At 42.9% G+C, this 18,343-nt stretch overlaps 1 protein-coding gene across 1 annotated transcript in view; it reads right to left on the reverse strand.

The window, feature by feature from the left end:
* LOC126456146 (uncharacterized) overlaps positions 1–18,053 on the reverse strand; it is a 172,209-nt gene extending 154,156 nt beyond the window's left edge. Inside the window, exon 1 of the mRNA XM_050091900.1 lies at positions 18,012–18,053. Coding sequence (XP_049947857.1) covers positions 18,012–18,053 — 42 coding nt within the window. The remainder of the gene's footprint in view (positions 1–18,011) is intronic.
* Between the last annotated feature and the right edge of the window lie 290 nt (positions 18,054–18,343).

The following is an 18,343-nucleotide window of genomic DNA, read 5'->3' on the forward strand; positions in this document are numbered from 1 at the left end:
GTGTAATATTCTACAGTATTTATTGTTTGTTATTTAGTTAACCAGAAGATACTGTATTCAACCTACATACACAAATTAACTAACCTGTTAAGAGAAACTAAGGATTGAAATCGTATGTAGATGATTGTTAGGGTAGAGACCTAAATGTCAATAAAGCAATAAAAAATGGACGCCAGTAGCATTTTTCATCTTCAGTACTTCCGCGATTATGTTTAAACTCACTTCAAAAGCAAATGGTCTTCAAAACTCGAGTTTTGATCTGTCCTGCAATCAAGTCCTAAAAATGAAAGTGTTTAGTCATAGCGGAAGACACGTATGTTTTCTATTCTGTAGGAGCTGCTCCAAAGACCACTTCAGACGGCGAATGCATCTACCGGGTGATCAAAAAGTCAGTATAAATTTGAAAACTGAATAAATCACGGAATAATGTAGATAGAGAGGTACAAATTGACTCACATGCTTGGAATGACATGGGGTTTTATTAGAACCAAAAAATACAAAAGTTCAAAAAATGTCCGACAGATGGCGCTTCATCTAATCAGATTAGCAATAATTAGCATAACAAAGTAAGACAAAGCAAAGATGATGTTCTTTACAGGAAATGCTCAATATGTCCACCATCATTCCTCAACAATAGCTGTTGTCGAGGAATAATGTTGTGAACAGCACTGTAAAGCATGTTCGCAGTTATGGTGAGGCATTGGCGTCGGATGTTGGCATTCAGCATCCCTAGAGATGTCGGTGGATCACGATACACTTGCGACTTCAGGTAACCCCAAAGCCAATAATCGCACGGACTGAGGTCTGGGGACCTGGGAGGCCAAGCATGACGAAAGTGGCGGCTTAGCACACGATCATCACCAAATGACGCGCGTAAGAGATCTTTCATGCGTCTAGCAATACTTCGTTTTTTTTGTTTTTTTTTTGGGGGGGGGTTCTAATAAAAACCCCTGTCATTCCAAGCATGTGTGTAAATTTTTACCTCTCTATCTACATTATTCCTTGGTTTATTAAGTTTTCAAATTTATACTGACTTTTTGATCACCCGGTATTTCAGATTTTGTTTACATCCGCTACGAGAATCGCGCTTACCGACAACGATGGCCGAAGACAAAATTGCTCTCCACTTTCTAGAAATTTCGCAGAAAGTTATTGCCAAATAACTGTTGTAAATCAGACTTAATGTCACGTCAGAGTTTAGAGAAACAGTGTTCGAGGTGATGGTTCAGTTCTGACGTAATTCATATCACGTTTGCTCAAAGGCTCCTTATATGTATCTCGTGTTACGCTAAGTGTTGCGCTCGTCGGTAGGTGGTTCTGCCGTTTGGACATTCCCATAATCGCAATGTAGTTCCCATCGAAGTAGCCCCATCGGACAGGATTGTGTAAGTAGGCTGTTTAGGTTTTTTATTGGTAACGCCACCTCTGTATGAAAATCACTGGCTGTGCTGTGTGCAGTCTGTGGCTGCTTTGCATTGTTGTAATACTCGCCATTGTAGTGTTGGGCAGCGGCAGCTGGATGTGAACAGCGCGTAGCGTTGCGCAGTTGGAGGTGAGCCGCCAGCAGTGGTGGATGTGGGGAGAGAGATGGCGGAGTTTTGAAATTTGTCATGAACTGCTATATTTATATATGATGATATCAAGGTAAATACATTGTTTGTTCTCTATTAATATCTTTCATTTGCTAACTATCCCTATCAGTAGTTAGTGCCTTCCATAGTTTGAATCTTTTATTTAGCTGGCAGTAGTGGCGCTCGCTGTATTGCAGTAGCTTGAGCAGCGAAGATTTTTGTGAGGTAAGTGATTTGTGAAAGGTATAGTTTAATGTTAGTCAGGGCCATTCTTTTGTAGGGAATTTTGAAAGTCAGATTGCGTTGCGCTAACATAATATTGTGTGTCAGTTTAAGCACAGTCATGTATAATTGTTCAAAGGTGACGTTTCAATTGTAATTGCAATTTGAGAGCCTAGTGGTGAGCATGTTGAGAGCCTTCCAGTTAGAGAAGGATTTGTTACTTCCAGCCGGAAGTTCTTCCTTTGGCTCCGGGATAGGAAGTTGCAAGTTTTTGGTAAGGACTTATGGGACCAAACTGTTGAGGTCATCGGTCCCTAAGCTTACACGCTACTTAATCTAACTTAAACTAACGACAACACGCACACACCCATGCCCGAGGGAGGACTTGAACCTCCGAGCCGTCCGGGATAGGATTTGGTGTTTTCTTCCATACCCTAGTGAATACTATTGACATAATAGAACACAATCGCAGGTCATCATCAGTGGTACCACGTTTCAAACGCGCTATTTTGCGGTACTTTGGTATTTAGATTATTCTGATAACCAGCTTTGACATCCTACTGTTACTGAATGGAATTTCTATCCAGACAGTCCGGCGATCGCCAGAAAAAAATGAAAAAAATAGGATGAGTTCAGATAAAAGTACGCGCTAGCTTCTTTATATTTTATCAGAGCCTTCACAGCTGTGGACAATCCGTTTTTACCACATGTGTAGCGATAGACTTAAGAGTTTCCCAGTAGGAGAATAGAGGCGGGAGAACCAACAGTTGACTACCGGTAAATTTCACAAAAGCTTTGAGCCACTGCGCACTTCCTCGACGTGTAATGGCCCAAACGATAAGACAAGAGAGAAAGCAGTCAACGTACCCAGAACTCAGCTACGTTTGTTCTTTATGGGCGTCCGTGTTTTCCATATCGTCGTTTCACTTAGAACCGATCCGCATTAACCGCACCAGTCACTGTTAAGTATGCAGGGCGAATCCGAAATCTATCGACAGGGTTTTAGAGATCGATCAGGATTTCGTTGCTGAGATAAAGATTCCTTACATGCAAAAACCTCAGCAGATTAACCTTATCAACTATGGAAGTATACAGTAGCCTCACCCTGTATGTAATGAAGATTATTTTGGAAAACGACAGGAGGCAAAGTTTTTGATTACAGTCTATCAACAGGTTTCTCACATCGTGATTGCTGTCACTAGTTTTTAACAGAGCGAGAGATGAGCTAACCTTCTACCTATACACCTGTAAGAACATATGGCGACACGAACTGCCGTGAATCTGTTGAATTGTAACGAAAATGCACTGATGATGGCTGTTTATAGCCGAAATCTAGATTGGCAAGCATAATAAAAGCTAATGTGATTGCGACTCACTGTAGTGTGCCTCTCCTTCCTTACAGTCTACGCTCGCTGTGACAACGGTTCCTGATGAAATCAAAGTTGTTTAAAACTACGAATCTTATACAAAATTTTGGAGTGTTTAGAGGATATATAAAGAAACACTTTTTTATGGGATAAAAATTCTACAGGTGCCCGAACAACATCCAATGGATTCGGCCGAAAGTTGGTCGCCAACGCATTGGCGTTCGGCCTGTCATCCTCACCAAACCAAGGGGTTGAGACCAAGGGATTCGGCCATATGGAATCCCAGTTGGTTCTCATAACTTGTCCAGGTTGCACCCATTTTATCATTGTTGGTAAGTAGCGTTTTAATAACGTTGCAGCCGATGGATGTCCATAGTCGCCATAGTGTCCCTTCCTTCGGACATGCATGCATATCGGAAGGAACACTACATCGCATTTGTGAACAACACATGCGCCGCAGTATCGTATTTTAATAACAGTTCCACCAGCCTACATTATCAGGGAAGAAAAGGATTTAGTAGCCTTTGTAAATGTAGAAATCTGAAGCTAATCTTCAGAAAAAGCAGAAGAAGAAACGACGCTGGTGGACTATCTCTCTTTTAAAAAGTAGTGAGAAGTGTGATGGGGCGAGTACTGTCTGACCTTAAAGCCGAATTGGAATAGAGGCTATTTTATAATTTTTTGCGAGTGAGAGCTACAGATTTCGAATTTTTGTTCAATTGCATAAGCCCCTAACTTTCTAAAGGTGACAGCTTTTGGGAATGATGCACATTCATTAAAAAGATATCCATAAAGGCTCCATTTTCTTTTTCACGTCGTGCACGTTACTTCTTAAAAATGGTTCAAATGGCTCTGAGCACTATGGGACGTAACTTCTGAGGTCATCAGTCCCCTGAAACTTAGAACTACTTAAACCTAACTAACCTAAGGACAACACACACATCCATGACCGAGGCAGGATTCGAACCTGCGACAGTAGCAGTCGCGCGGTTCCAGACTGTAGCGCCTAGAACCGCTCGGCCACTCCGGCCGCCTTACTTTTTGAACAGCTCACTTATTTCCTTCCAAGCGCCCAGTCTTTCCAATTTGTTTGTGCTCTTGGAGTTCGCAGTGTCCAATAAACATTCCTGTTCACGAAAAAACTGTCAAATTTAATATAGTCTCTCTATTCCATTGAGCACTCCAATATTTTTAGACACAATAAGTACATGCCAATTCAACATACAGCAAATCGCTACGGAACCAACGAACATTCGTCCCGGCATCCACAGTAGTAGGTGGGATCCAAGCCCAACTCACCGCCAGTGCTTTGATCTTACCGTCGGTAATCCGAGCAGCAGCCAAGGCCAACGGCTTCATTGGGTCCGATTTGCCGCCCGTACACACTATGCAAATTTTGGTTGTCGTTCGTTGGTGTAGCGTGTACCTGCCATATTAGACAATCATTAGCACGCTAATGCCGCCGGCCGCGGTGGCCGAGCGGTTCTAGGCGCTCAGTCCGGAACCGCGCGACTGCTACGGTCGCAGGTTCGAATCCTGCCTCGGGCATGGATGTGTGTGATGTCCTTAGGATAGTTAGGTTTAAGTAGTTCTAAGTTCTAGGGGACTGATGACCTCAGAAGTTAAGTCCCATAGTGCTCAGAGCCATTTGAACCATTTTTGAACGCTAGTCCCAGAGGTGCAGTAATATGAACGGACGACGTTTTCAGTTAAATCTCTAAAACAAAATTTAGTAAATGGCAGTCTGGAAACCGTCTCTGAACATCACTAGCGTCAAAACCTTCTCGGAAACCGTATGCTTGTGACCGTTTTGACACACAAAAAAGGAGTTTCTTTCTATTTCCTCTGAACACTCTAAAATATTATATACGTTATTATATCAAAGCTAGTTCTGTTTATTATTACGCATTTCGCTGACTCATGCATTGGTATTCCTCACTCTACTAGGTCAGTACTCATTGTAGCACATCACATCATCACACAAAGAGTAAAGAAATAAAAGATAGTATGTACCCATCAGGGAATGGTAGTTTTTCGCACTAAACTGCAGTGAAGTCTTCATATCTGGCTACATCCCTTAAGAAGGAAACGCCCTTTATTTAATAAACAAAGCAGTCTGGATCACTTTTATACTAATTACAGGCAGATTCGGTCATCTTAACTCATCCTCAAATTTAAGTCTAAAACACAAGACTGTTGCTACCACTGGCGTGAGCTGGTGAGCGTTGGTAGGCATGCAAACCAGCTGAGGCTGGTGATAGCAGTAGTGACGTAGTTTAATCTTAAATCTGAGGATGAACAAATTTGGCGGAAACCTGCCGTATTTGGTTAATATAAACGTGATGTACGCTGTTTTGTTCAATAAATAATAAAACAAGATCACTGACCTCTCCTGCAACAAAATGACGCCGTTCCGAATCGTTCTTTTGGTTGACCCACTTTTCGCAGCAGGAGTATATTAAACACGATGCAGGAAGTCTCTCTGTCCACACTGACCACGTGCATCGTGTCGCAGAGCATTCATTTACTGTCTATTCAGTGACCAGTTGACCTCAATCTCTGTCGAATAACACACAGCATGAACTGCAGACAGCCTTTTCACGGCGTCTACCCGCGGCCGTCAAGGCAAAGAGGCAGCAACAGAAACCATCGACAAAAGTGTAGCCATTGGTGGCGTCAGGCAATACAGCACTTTTAAAGTCTAGTTAAGAAGCAAAGTTTTCGAGAAATAGAGACATTTATTTATTTGGTTATTATCGAATGCTTGGCTACGGAATTATTGTGCAATTAATAATTCAATAACTACGTCAAAAAGGAAAAATTCGAAAATATGCCAAATCATGCCGACAACTGAGAATAGTCAACGCTTAAATCTGTTAGCCAAAGATGTAATACGTCGCTAAAAATTTCAAGTCAAACTGTAAAGTATCGTCGTTGAACGAATTCTTCCAGTAAATTCTTCGTATCAGAAATTTCGATGCTACACTAATGGCCCAAAGAGGATAACAACCGTACACGTAATTTTTAATATCCATAAACAATACAGTCAACTGAGAGTATATTATTGTTGCACGACGCTCCCAAATTATAGTCCGATTAAAATTGCTTGGTATCTAACACATCATGCGTTGGAGCTGGTTTACTCCAATCAGCGCTCAGCATCACGCCCGAACCGTTCGCCATAGCCAAACTGCCACACTAGTCGGTCAGTTCACATGTAGTTCCTTGTCCGGCTTTCTTTCTTGATGTCTTCAGATCGCAAATCCTAGATGTGGCCGCTTTATTTCGGATTTCACACGTGATAACCACACTAAAAACAACACACACACACACACGCGCACGCGCGCGCGCGCGCGCTCGCGCGCACGTACATTTCATGCACAGCGCTAACCAATCACTACTGGATCGTTCCATACAAGAAGCGATTTATCGTCACATATACAGTTATTATAATCACAGAGATCGCCTTGCATTAGATAAGCCTCGTACGACATGACGTGAAGCCGAATTTTTTAAGGCTGCAAGTCATCGTTGCGACTGCGACAGTAGAGTCATAAATATAGCAGCACAAATGTAGCCTAGTGGCGAAGTGCAGTGATCAGCGTTTTGACCTGACGTGCAGAAGATCGTAGGTTCGGATCTCGTCAAATACTGCGAATTCTTTTTTAATTTCTAAATTAATCAAAAGACTTTGATTATTATTTTTAGTCAGTTAATTAGTCTAAATGTATTATTTTTTATTTATGCTAAGCGTCCTTTTCATCATTCTGCAGACTGTTTTATTTGCTTTTATTTGCTATTATTTTTCTTCGTATCATTCTTTTTTCGTGTGTACTCTGTGTCTCCTATAATCTTCAACCGAGTGCCAACGAGGACTGCACTTCGGTTGCTAACGCGGCGGCCAGTGTGAAGATAGTTTCAGCTAATCAGTGATAACGGGAAATTAGTTTGCTTTTAGTGCTGACACTGAAAATGTTCTGTCTTGGGTTTGCTCGTAGAGGCTAGTTCTTATCGCTGTGAGCAAGGCGATCGTGATTTTAGTTCTGCCGCAGATTGTTGACTGCCGTTCTCTCGGATATATTGCACAAGGTGGTGAGTTCAGCACATGAATTTAAATTCAGGGCTAAAAAACTCTTCGTCTGCCGCAGTTCGGTCGTTCGTCACTTAATATCCGCTGTCAACAGAGTACCTCGAATTTCCGTCATACCTCTTATCGGCCGTTTCCAACGTTGCTCCACGGTACACATTAATAGCATTTGTGAAATGATCCTACGTGTTTATGTGTCGCTCATAACCAAGCGGTAGCCAGCAGTCGATGTGGCGACGTTGTAGAGACAAGTGACACACGTTAACTGCCAAGTAATTGTAATTGGGCTATACCTTATCATTGACGGGGAGTAGGGGCGACGGGTTACAAAACAAGAAAGCGGCCAGTGAATATCGTTTGATGTGCCATCTACGTACAGTGGAAGCATAATCACTGATGTGTGAGGATTGGGATTGGAGTCAACTAAGTCTGCATGACTACATATTTGTGACTTCGTTGCTGTTCACACGTACATGCATGGCTGATAGTTCATAGAAGCAAAGCCAAACTATTTCTCGACCGTTCCACGAGGGAAAAATGAATTCCTAAATATTTCCGTGCGATATCCGAGTTCTCTTTTTTCTTTATTACGGTAGTCATTTCTCCCTCCGTGGATGAGAGTCAAAAAAATAATTTCGTAATCGGAGAGCAAAATTGGTGATTGAAGTTTCGTGAAAGATCTCGCCGCAAACAAAACGCCCTTGTTTTAATTATTGCGACTCCAACACCTGTGTGGTACACAAGACACACACTCCCCTATCTTGCGATAATACAAGATAGCCGCTCTTTGAACTTCTGCGATGTCCTCCATCAATCCTATCTGGTAAGAATCCCATACGCCTTTGCAGTATCCCAGAAGATGACGGACAAGTATAGTGTAGGCAGTCTCTTCAGTAGATGTGTTGCAGGTTCGGCTAATAAAGCGCAGTCTGGTTCGTCTTCGCCACAACATTTTCTGTGTGATGGTTCCAATTTAAGGTGTTCGTAATAGTAATCCATAGGATTGTCGAATTGATAACCTTTAAAATTGATGATTTTTGTGTGTAACCGAAATGTTGTGGGTTTTTTAGTACTTTAGTACCTTATATTTCTTTATTATTTAGAGTTAGTTGCTTCTTTTCGCACTATACAGAAATATTGTGTAAATAATTTTGTAATTCGTTTTGATTTTCTGATGACTTTATTAGACGATAAACGACAGCATCATCTGCAGATAATCTAAAAGGCTATTCTGTAGTCTCCTACATCATTTATATACTTATAGATTAATAACTGCAGAGGCCTTGTAACACTTCCTCGGGGAACCCCCACATATCATCCTTGTATCACTAGATGACTTCCGTCAATTACTACGAACTGTGGCCTTTCTGAACGGAAACCAGGAAAGCAGTCCCATATTGAGACGATACTTCATAAGCACGCAGTTTGTTAAAAGCGTCTTGTGAGGAATATGTCAAAAAAAACCTGGAAATCTAAAAATATTGGATTAACTACAGACTTGTCGATAACACTCATTACTTTTCCTGAATAAAGAGCCAGTTGGTTTTTTATTTTTTTTCCTCGAAGAAACTCTCACAACATTCGCCTTAACTGATTTGGTGGAGCGGTGGATGACAGGACGGCAGCATAGCAAATTAAACCAAGCTCTTCCTGAATGCGACTGCTGTGGACTTGGTCCAATCAGATCTGGCCCAATGGAAAGCGTTGGGCCAACTAGGGGCAGATCTGTATCGGCTGCTATGGCTTATAGTTTAACTTTCTTGGTAAAGATATGACGTTGTAGAAAATTTTGAGCCGGCCGCTGGTGGCCGAGCGGTTCTGGCGCTACAGTCTGGAACCGCGCGACCGCTGCGGTCGCAGGTTCGAATCCTGCCTCGGGCATGGATGTGTGTGTTGTCCTTAGGTTAGTTAGGTTTAAGTAGTTCTAAGTTCTAGGGGAGTAATGACCCCAGCAGTTGAGTCCCATAGTGCTCAGAGCCATTTGCACCATTTTTTAGAAAATATTGACGCCGATTTTTAATTTTAAGATAAGAAATTGTAGGTTAATCTGTTAGTCCGGTGTTTTCAATAACTTAAAGAAAGAGTACATTTTATCCATGCTCGGTCTGTTACTCAGAAAGCCACGGCGGTGAAATTGTAATTGCGTAAACTAAGATGAAACAGCGACAACATTTCAGTATCGATCAGTATGCATTTTGAAAGCTCGCATATCATTTCACGTGGATTTTAAACAGCATGCAAACAGTTGTTTGTGTTACACATTACAACGCTCAAATCAAATATCATCCATACTATGACATTAACATAATGCATTAAAAATATTGATAGAATGACATGCAAACGTTACGAACTTGCAAACTTTCAAATCTTAATGGCCTACGAAATATTCGAAATTGTATGTTGATGTGAAGAAAAAATAACAAGTTCATATTTATTAACTTATTAAATACGTGGCTCTGTAACCGCAGTCTGTGCTGCACATTGCTGCCTTGGTGTATGGCAGTAAGTCGTTCGAAATGCACTGGCGCAGGAAATTTTCATTACTTTTTTTTTATTTTTTTTTATTTTTTATTTATTTATTTTTTTTTTACGGCAACAGGAGAGGAGGTGGTTCGTGATCATCAGACTGCCCTGAAGCAATTTCTTGCCTTCTTGGGGAGAGACCGGATCGTAGTACCGCTAACAGTACCACTGCTCTGTGAATTCGAAGTCAGCCCTCAGATTGGTAACAGGTTTAATTAAATTTGACCACTGCATCGTAAATTCAGTTAGGGTCATCTAATCACTGAGATAGAGCTCCGAAACGCGGTGTGTATATAGTGTGGTTAGAAACAGGCTGCAAGATTTGTAAGGGTATTGGAGAGTGCGTTCTGCTGAGAAATAATTGTTAAGAAAAAATTGGATACGTTTCGCCGTTTCTGAGTTAATTAACACTGAAGTTAGCCCATCAGGCCGTTGCACGAGCAAATTCAAGCAGCCCGGCAAAGACAGTGTCGCCAAATGTGTTTGTAGTGTGGTTTCCTAAAGCCGCACAAGACACCTATACAAAAACTAGATGTGGGACAGCAGTAAGAATCTAATCCAAGCCAAATGCTGAGCATTCTCATGCGCTATCACGTACGCAGTGCCAACAAACTGACACTAACGGTAACTGGTGGGCCGCTTCAATTAGCGTGCGCAACGGCCTGCCTGGCTAACTTCAGTGCTAACTAAATCGTAAACGGGCCAACGTATCGAATTTTTTAATAGTTATTTCTCAGCACAACCTACTCTATGACACCCTTAAAAACTTTTGGACTGGTTCTAGCCACCATGTATTTTCATGAACTGCAGACACTTTTGCGAATACTAAAAACAGTTTGCAAGCTGGGAATCAACCTAGCATTCCCCAATGACTGCAGAGACTTTTGTTCGGAAAGCTAGCTGCGTCGTAGCATGAATCGTACACAGGCCGAGCCTGGCGCTCGTCCCCATGACGTTAGGCGGTCTAGCGGCAGGAAGCGATTGTCTTTAAGGGAAGTCGAACCACTGAATGCAGCGCGGCATTGGCCGTTCTCTTCCTCAGCTGGGCGTCTGCGGCGCGCACTTGAATGATCGAGCAGATCTGGAACGTGTCTGGCTTGCAGATACCCTTCTCTGGGTAAGTGATCTTGTTGTTTACTTTTATTTGATTTATAGCTGATGTATATGAAGCTTGAAATTAAAGTAGTCAGAGAAGTATTTTTTTTAATAGCTAATTCCTTAATTCATACAGTACAACTTAATTTCAGTGTGGCGGAGGATAAGACATAACAAGCAATTTAAATGAGGTTTGCTCACAATCTCTACCTGCACAACGCTCTTGTACATTCAGTTTCTACCAAGCTTTTACATGCTGCTCAGCATTACATAAACGATGCGCCACATGACCCGATGTACACCTGCAGTAAATGCATTTCAAAGTTGACCGAGGTACACCCATCAGTTCACATCCTCAGAAAGACATTTACTTTTTCGGCAAAAAAGCACGCGGTGGAAACTTGTGCTGTACGAAATAGCAAATAATATAATCTGTGATTTTTAGCAAATAATATAATCTGTGATTTTCGGTTTCAATCAGAAGTGCACAAACAGCCCATATATATAAATGCATAGGCTTCCACGACGATTGTCAATTTGAATAAAATCCTTTTGGGTGCTAGGTCTCGTCATTATGAAACGCTAAAACAAGTATCAACCCGAGGTTTCGATCGTTTTTGAAGTTGTCCTCTTCAGCAGGTTAGTGCCTTCGAAGAAGGCCTTTACAAATACAGTCGAAACTTCGGCTTTATATTTGCTTTAGCGTTGCTTAATGACGCGGTACAACACCCATCCAGAAGGGTTTTACTCAAGCTGATATGTAATTGAAAGGGACGATAGAAGCATTCTCTCTAAAAATAGGTTCGCACGCTTCGCCTTACGCGGACCTGCTACCCGTTGTCCGTACCAGTAGATGAAGTCGATCAAGCATTGTAGAATCGTAAACAGAAGAGCATATGCAAAGTATGTCTTCTTTCGTAATCTGCCTATTTATCGGCATGGTGATGCATATCTAAATTCTCAGCATTAATGGTAATTTTACATTTAACATGATACTCTGCATGTGCACCTGTTATGTCGGTACCATCTGTCATGACTTCGTTTGTGGACGGTATCACTCATACGAATATTTGATAACTGGTGACTTTCTTAAGAGATGTCAGGAATGTCGTATATTTTTACTCATTGCAGGCAACTCACTCGTTACAGCTAATCCTGCTGTTTAATCGAATTACTGTACCACGAAGGGTTCATAAAAATGAATGACATGTAGTTCACGTGCGAGGGAAGTTCAGTAAGAAATGCAACGCATTTCTTTTTCGGCCAATTGCGGTTGAAAAAACGCGAAATTTTTTGTGGAGCATCGTGGTATATGGTTTCATGATGTTTCGATAGATGGCGCGGCATTACATAGCCCTTGAAATGGCGTCTGTAACGAAGGTGCGTTCCAAGCTGAGAGCTGTCAATGAGTTTCTTTTGGGGGAAAACCAGACCCCCCGCAAATATTCATAGGCGCTTGCACAATGTCTACGGAAGCGTGGCAGTGAACAAAATCACGGTGAGTCGTTGGAGGGGGCGTCTGCTATCATCGCAGCAAGATCGCACAAACCTTCCAATCAGGTGCGGGCCTGCCAGCTGCACACCGCTGTGATTCCTTTAGTGTTGGTTGGAACGTGCGATCACTCCCATTAGAGGTGACCGACGAATCATAAGCAAACACCTCGCTGCTCAGATGAACGTCTCTGTTGTTGGAGCTGACATACTCTTCTACCAGTTGGGGTACTCATAGGTGTTGCCCGATGGGTTTCTCGCTGCCTAACAGAAGACCATAAAGAGCAACGAAGGACAATTTGTGCGGAATTACTTGCGCGTTATAAGGTTGATCGTGACAATTTTTTGTCGAACACCATCACAGACGATGAAACGTTGGTTCATCACTTCGAACCAGAAACAAAATGGCACTCCATGGAGTGCCGCGACATCATCTCTCTTCCGAAGAGGAAGTTCAAAGCTGCACCCTTAGGCGGTAAAATAATGGAGACGGTCTTCTAGAACTCTGAAGGGGTTATTATGTTTAATGTCTCCCCCCATGGTGCAATGATCGACTCTGAAGTGTATTGCACTAACCTCAGGAAACTGAAGAAACGACTTCAGCGTATTCGTTGTCACAAAAAGGCAAACGAAATTCTCCTTCTTCATGCCAACGCAAGGCCTCAAGCAATTCTGCGCAACCGAGAGGAGCTCACAAAACTAACTGGTCTGTTCATCCTCTTCCACCCTACAGCCTGGATCTTGCACCTTCCGAATTCCACCTGTTTCTCCCAATGAAGGATGCACTCGGGAACAGTACATGGATGGTGGGGATGTTATTGTTGTAGCAATACATTGGCTCCGATGACGATCAGTAGAGCGGTACCGTGCAGGCATGCAGGCCGTCCAAGTAGGTGGCGTGGTGCCGTCACATTGAACGGAGATTATGTTGAAAAATACGATTTTGTAGCCAGAAGAGTTGGAATAATATGGTGTATCGGAATCATGAATATAAACAATCTGCTTTCAGAAAATCAAGAAAACTGTGTGCCATTACTTTGAAAGTGAAGGTGAGGAATGATGTCCTATAATACTGATAAAAATAGATATCTTTTACCTGAATCTGAATGACACTTCGACGAGCGTCGCGGGAGAAGCGTTGCAGTATATCAATGAGCTTTACAGACGCGGATCTAATGTGAGGATCACGAGGGTAACGACCCCAGAAAAGGACAATTTGCCAAAACCATTTATATTTTTACATATTTCAGTTTTCAATTTTCGCACCGATTTAGGAGAGTGAAGTGGTGAAAATTGCAACGAATTGTACTTCTTGTGTCTTTCTCTGAGAGCTAGCCCACGTGAATGGGCTTTCAGTCTTACTACGGGCTACAGAGAACGTTCCAGCCAGCTAAAGGTGACCACTTACAGCCTGACTGTGCTTCCTGATAAGAAAATATCTAGTATGTTCGTGACCAAGGAAGTTGAGTGAGGCAAAGCAGGAAGGGAAAGACCTCTCACTAAGGTAAAAAAAACACCATAAAGACTGGTCGTTTTCAAACGCAGGCAGAGACTACGGAGACAGTGTTCCCCCATTCACACGTTCGAAAGCCATAGTACGCAGACATATCTTAACAAACTTAGTGCTAAGTGAATTAGTGATAACGGCAAATGCACCCTTCGATTTTATATAGTATAAATTATGACACTGTCTCTGATCACATCTTATAATTTGATCCTGCGGCATAAATCGGCACCACTGATGCGTTGTGCTTTCTCGTGCAGTATTCGTCGTCGCCAGGCCACGACACATGAAGGTCAATGCTCCTGTTAAGAGGTATACCATGCACAAATGGACATGGCTGTTGAAAGAGTGCGACTTTTAGCCTCGGAGCTACCTAATAGTTCGTATTTTTCTTGTGGTATCATCATATCTGTGAATTCGCACCTTATACAGAGGTGACAAAAGTCCTTAGAAACGATGTGCACATATATACATGGCGGTAGTGTCGCGTACACAAGGTATAAAATAGCTGTGCAGTGTCGGAGCTGTCATCTGTACACAGGTGATTCATGTGAAAAAATTTCAGACGTGATTATCGCCGCACGACAACAATTAACGGACTTTGAATGTGGAATTGCAGTTGGAGCTAGACGCATGGGGCATCACATTTCGGAAATCGTAAGGGATTTCAATATTGCGAGATCCACAACGTCAAGAGTGTGCCGAGAATACCAGATTTCGTGCATTACCTGTCACCACGGACAACACAGTAGCTGACGGCCTACTCTTATCGATCGATAGCGTCAGCGTTTGCGGAGATGTCAGTGCTACCAGACAAGCAACAGTCGTGAAATACCCGCAAAAATCAATAGGAGAGGTACAACGAACGTAACCGTTTGGACAGTGCGGCGAAATTTAGCGATAATGGAATATGGGAGCAGACGACCGACATAAATGCCTGCTAACAGGACGACATCGGCTCTCCTGTGCTCATGATCATACCGATTGGACCCTAGACGACAGTAAAACAGTGGCCTGGTCAGATGAGTCCTGATTTCAGTTGGTAAGAGCTTTTGGTTGGGTTGAGTGTGGCACCGACCTCACGAGGCCATGAACCCGGGTTGTCAACAAGGCATTTAGTTCCATAATGTTGTGGGCTGCGTTTTCATCGAGTGGACTAGGTCCTCTGGTTATGTTCGGCCTCCAGAAGACCATTTTCAGCCATTCATCGCCTTCATGTTGCCAAACAACGATGGAATTTTTATGGATGACAATGCACCGTGTCTCCCAACCACTACTGTTCGCTATATGTTTGTAAAACATCCCATCGAACATAATCGAGACATAATCGAGACATAATCGAGACATAATCGAGAGGTCAATTCGTGTACAAAATCCTGTAGTGGAAACACTTTCGCAATTATGGACGCCTATAGAGATGGCATGGCCCAGTATTTCTGCACGGGCTTCCAACAACTGGTTGTGTCCATGCCACGTCGAGTTGCTGCACTGCGCCGGGCAAAAAGAGGTCCTACACGTTATCAGGAGGTATCTCGTGATTTTGCCAACCAAGGGCTCACACACACAGGAGCAACAGGAACACCACTTACTAAATTTGTGAGTTTGTTCAGGGACATTCCCTGACTATTTTGGTGTAAGGAACCTGTCATCTCGGGTGGCACGTTACAGTATAATTCCATGTACATCCAGCACCCCACTATACCCACGTTGTATCTATATTATACTAAAAATACGTGTACAACAGCACAGATGTTGACAGTATGCCGTGGTGTCTCGTGTTCGGAAACAAACTTAAACCATTCACTCGCTGTACAGGGTGTTTGAAAAAGAACTCCCTAGTTTTAAGTATATTATTATTGGGGAAATTAATAAAAAATTACATCAATGAGTGCGTATCATGAAAGAGAATTCCTTCAAGTTTTGTTTAATGTTAGTAGACGTCGCCCTGGGATCCATTTGTTGCTCCTCACACGTTGAGACGATATTCCACTTCTCGCCACGTATTCACCAACATTTCAGGTGTAACTGCTACAACTGCTCGACGATTCTTCCCCGTAAATGATTGATGTCTCTGATCTATTCACAGTACACAACATTTTTTATGTGACCCAAAAGAAAAATTCCAGTGTGGTTAAGTCTGGGCTTCGTGGTGGCCAAGGTATTGGGCCAGCCCTGCCTATCCACCTACCTGGAAAGCGAGTAACTCTTTCGAAAGCGTGTGTCAAAGAGTCACACGCAGGTGGTTCACCACCACACAGACGTCTAAAATCATGTTACACTGTCATAACTGACTCATTTTTCACAAGCTAAATGACACACTGCACTGCACTGCACGCCCACTGGACTGAACTGAGGCAACAGAGGAAAAAAACTACACTGGTGCTGTCTAAAGGCCAAGCAGACCTGCCAACTGCAGGGGAGCCACAAACTAGAGTAGCTTATGTCACTTTGTACAGGTTCTAGGACACATTAAAGCTAGAGAGTTCTTTTTCACACCCCCTGTATTTGCTGTAAACAACAGTACTGCCCACTCTACTCTTCGCCCTCGAGTCTGCATTCAGTGCTACTTGGTTATGTCTCGGTTTTTCTTCCGACAGTGTTAGTTGTACATTGACAGTAAGACACAGGAGTATGGATAGGCATACTGGTCAAGAGTTGGTTGATATGTATGTCGTGTCTGGGTTCACTGTATCCAATGGAAGAGCGGCGCAATGACAGTACACTGGTCTGTTTCGACAGCAACGGCAAGAGATGCATTGCCACGTTGGATAAAGTGCTTGCACCATAAGTTTTATACAGTTTGACAAAACATTACTTGGTGACCAACAGAGCTGTTTTCAATTGTTCTGATGACGGCCAATGGTGGCCAATACAGATTAAAGATATAAAACAATTCTGTGATTTTGTTAAATAAAATATCAAATGAACGATATTGTATTGTGAATCACCGTGTCTTGTCTCCTCGACTGATCGTCTGCAAATCTCCCTGATGTGGCTTGTAATCAAATTGTGTGCCTGCTTAGTATCACCACAGTTTTGCATTGAATTCATCATTTCCTCTCAAAATGGAGACCGTTCATAGTGATTGACGGGAAGTTCATTTAGTGAAATCGAAGTGACACCTGGGATACGCCGAGGAAGTACTGCAGTCCCTCTGCTGTTATTAACCTAGATAAACGACACTTGGAGACATCTGAGCAACCTTGTAACATCGGTTGCAGATGGCGCTGTCGTTTACCGTCCACTAAAGTCCTCAGAATATCAAAACGGATAGCAAAATTATTTAGACAAGGTATCTGCATACTGCGGAAAGTAAAAAAATTCCATTATATTTCTGTTACACGGTAAACTGCGCATATTTAAAGGTTATCGATTCAAGTAAATATGTAGGAATTATAATTACAAACACGCGGGAATATTCATATAGAAAACGTCGTATAAAAGGCGGACCAAAAAGTGCCTTTTATGGACAGAACACTTACAAGATGCAACAAACGTACTAAAGAGACTGGCCATACTACGTTTGCCCGTCCCGTTGTGGAGTATTTCTGCGCAGTGTGGGATCCTTACTGGATAGGACTGACGAGGATATCGAAAAAGTTAAAAGATTGGCAGCTCGTCATGTATTATCGCGAAGCAGATGAGGGAGAGTCATAAATATGATAAGCGAGTCGAGGTGATAATTATTAAAATTTTTCTTTGTTTTTAGTCGTTTACCAAAGTTTCTCTTACCAAGCTTATGCTCCGAATGTTAAAATATGTTGTTGGTTGCTACATACAAAGGGAAAAGTGACCACGAATTCATGGAAATCAGAGCTCGCACTGGAAGATTTAGGTGTTCCTTTCTCACACGTGCTATCAGAGAGTGGAACGGTCGAGAAATAGTCAGCCAAACAAATGTGAACTGCAGAGTTGTCATGCTGATGTAGTTGTCAAATTCCACCACACCTGCCTCAGAACAGTATCCCACTGTAATCGACAGAATCCTCCGCGGATGGTCTCTGAGGTAGTCTAATAAGTCAGACGTGGTCACCGTGGACAGCCCAGCCCCGGTGACGCAATGTTTTCGACACCGACACTCGTCTGACAGCGCGACTCTCCGGCCGGAGAAGCAGCCTGGCGGGAGGAGACAGCGTGTGCGCGGCACTCACCAGCTCGACCGCCTTGAAGGCGACGCTCCTGTTGCAGGCCATGGCTGGCTCGCGACTGACGCCCGCCCGCGACGCCGGCTGTGGCTACCTAGGACTGGCTGGGAGGTGGGAGGCACCCGCCGCCGTGCCTTCTGCACGCAGCACGTTGCAAAAGTACCCCTCCTCTCCCCTCCCCTGACCTTCGCAGCTGCACCGGCTAGGCACAGCTTAATTACACATTCGCGACAAAAAGTTACAAAATCATGTAGGAACCTTACCCCCTTAAGTAGGTATGTTTCGTGCGCACTCCTCTGCCTCAGCGGATAACTTTCCCTGGGCTCACTCGTTAAAAT

This window comes from Schistocerca serialis, chromosome 2, assembly GCF_023864345.2.
Source record: "Schistocerca serialis cubense isolate TAMUIC-IGC-003099 chromosome 2, iqSchSeri2.2, whole genome shotgun sequence".
Lineage (NCBI taxonomy): Eukaryota > Metazoa > Arthropoda > Insecta > Orthoptera > Acrididae > Schistocerca > Schistocerca serialis.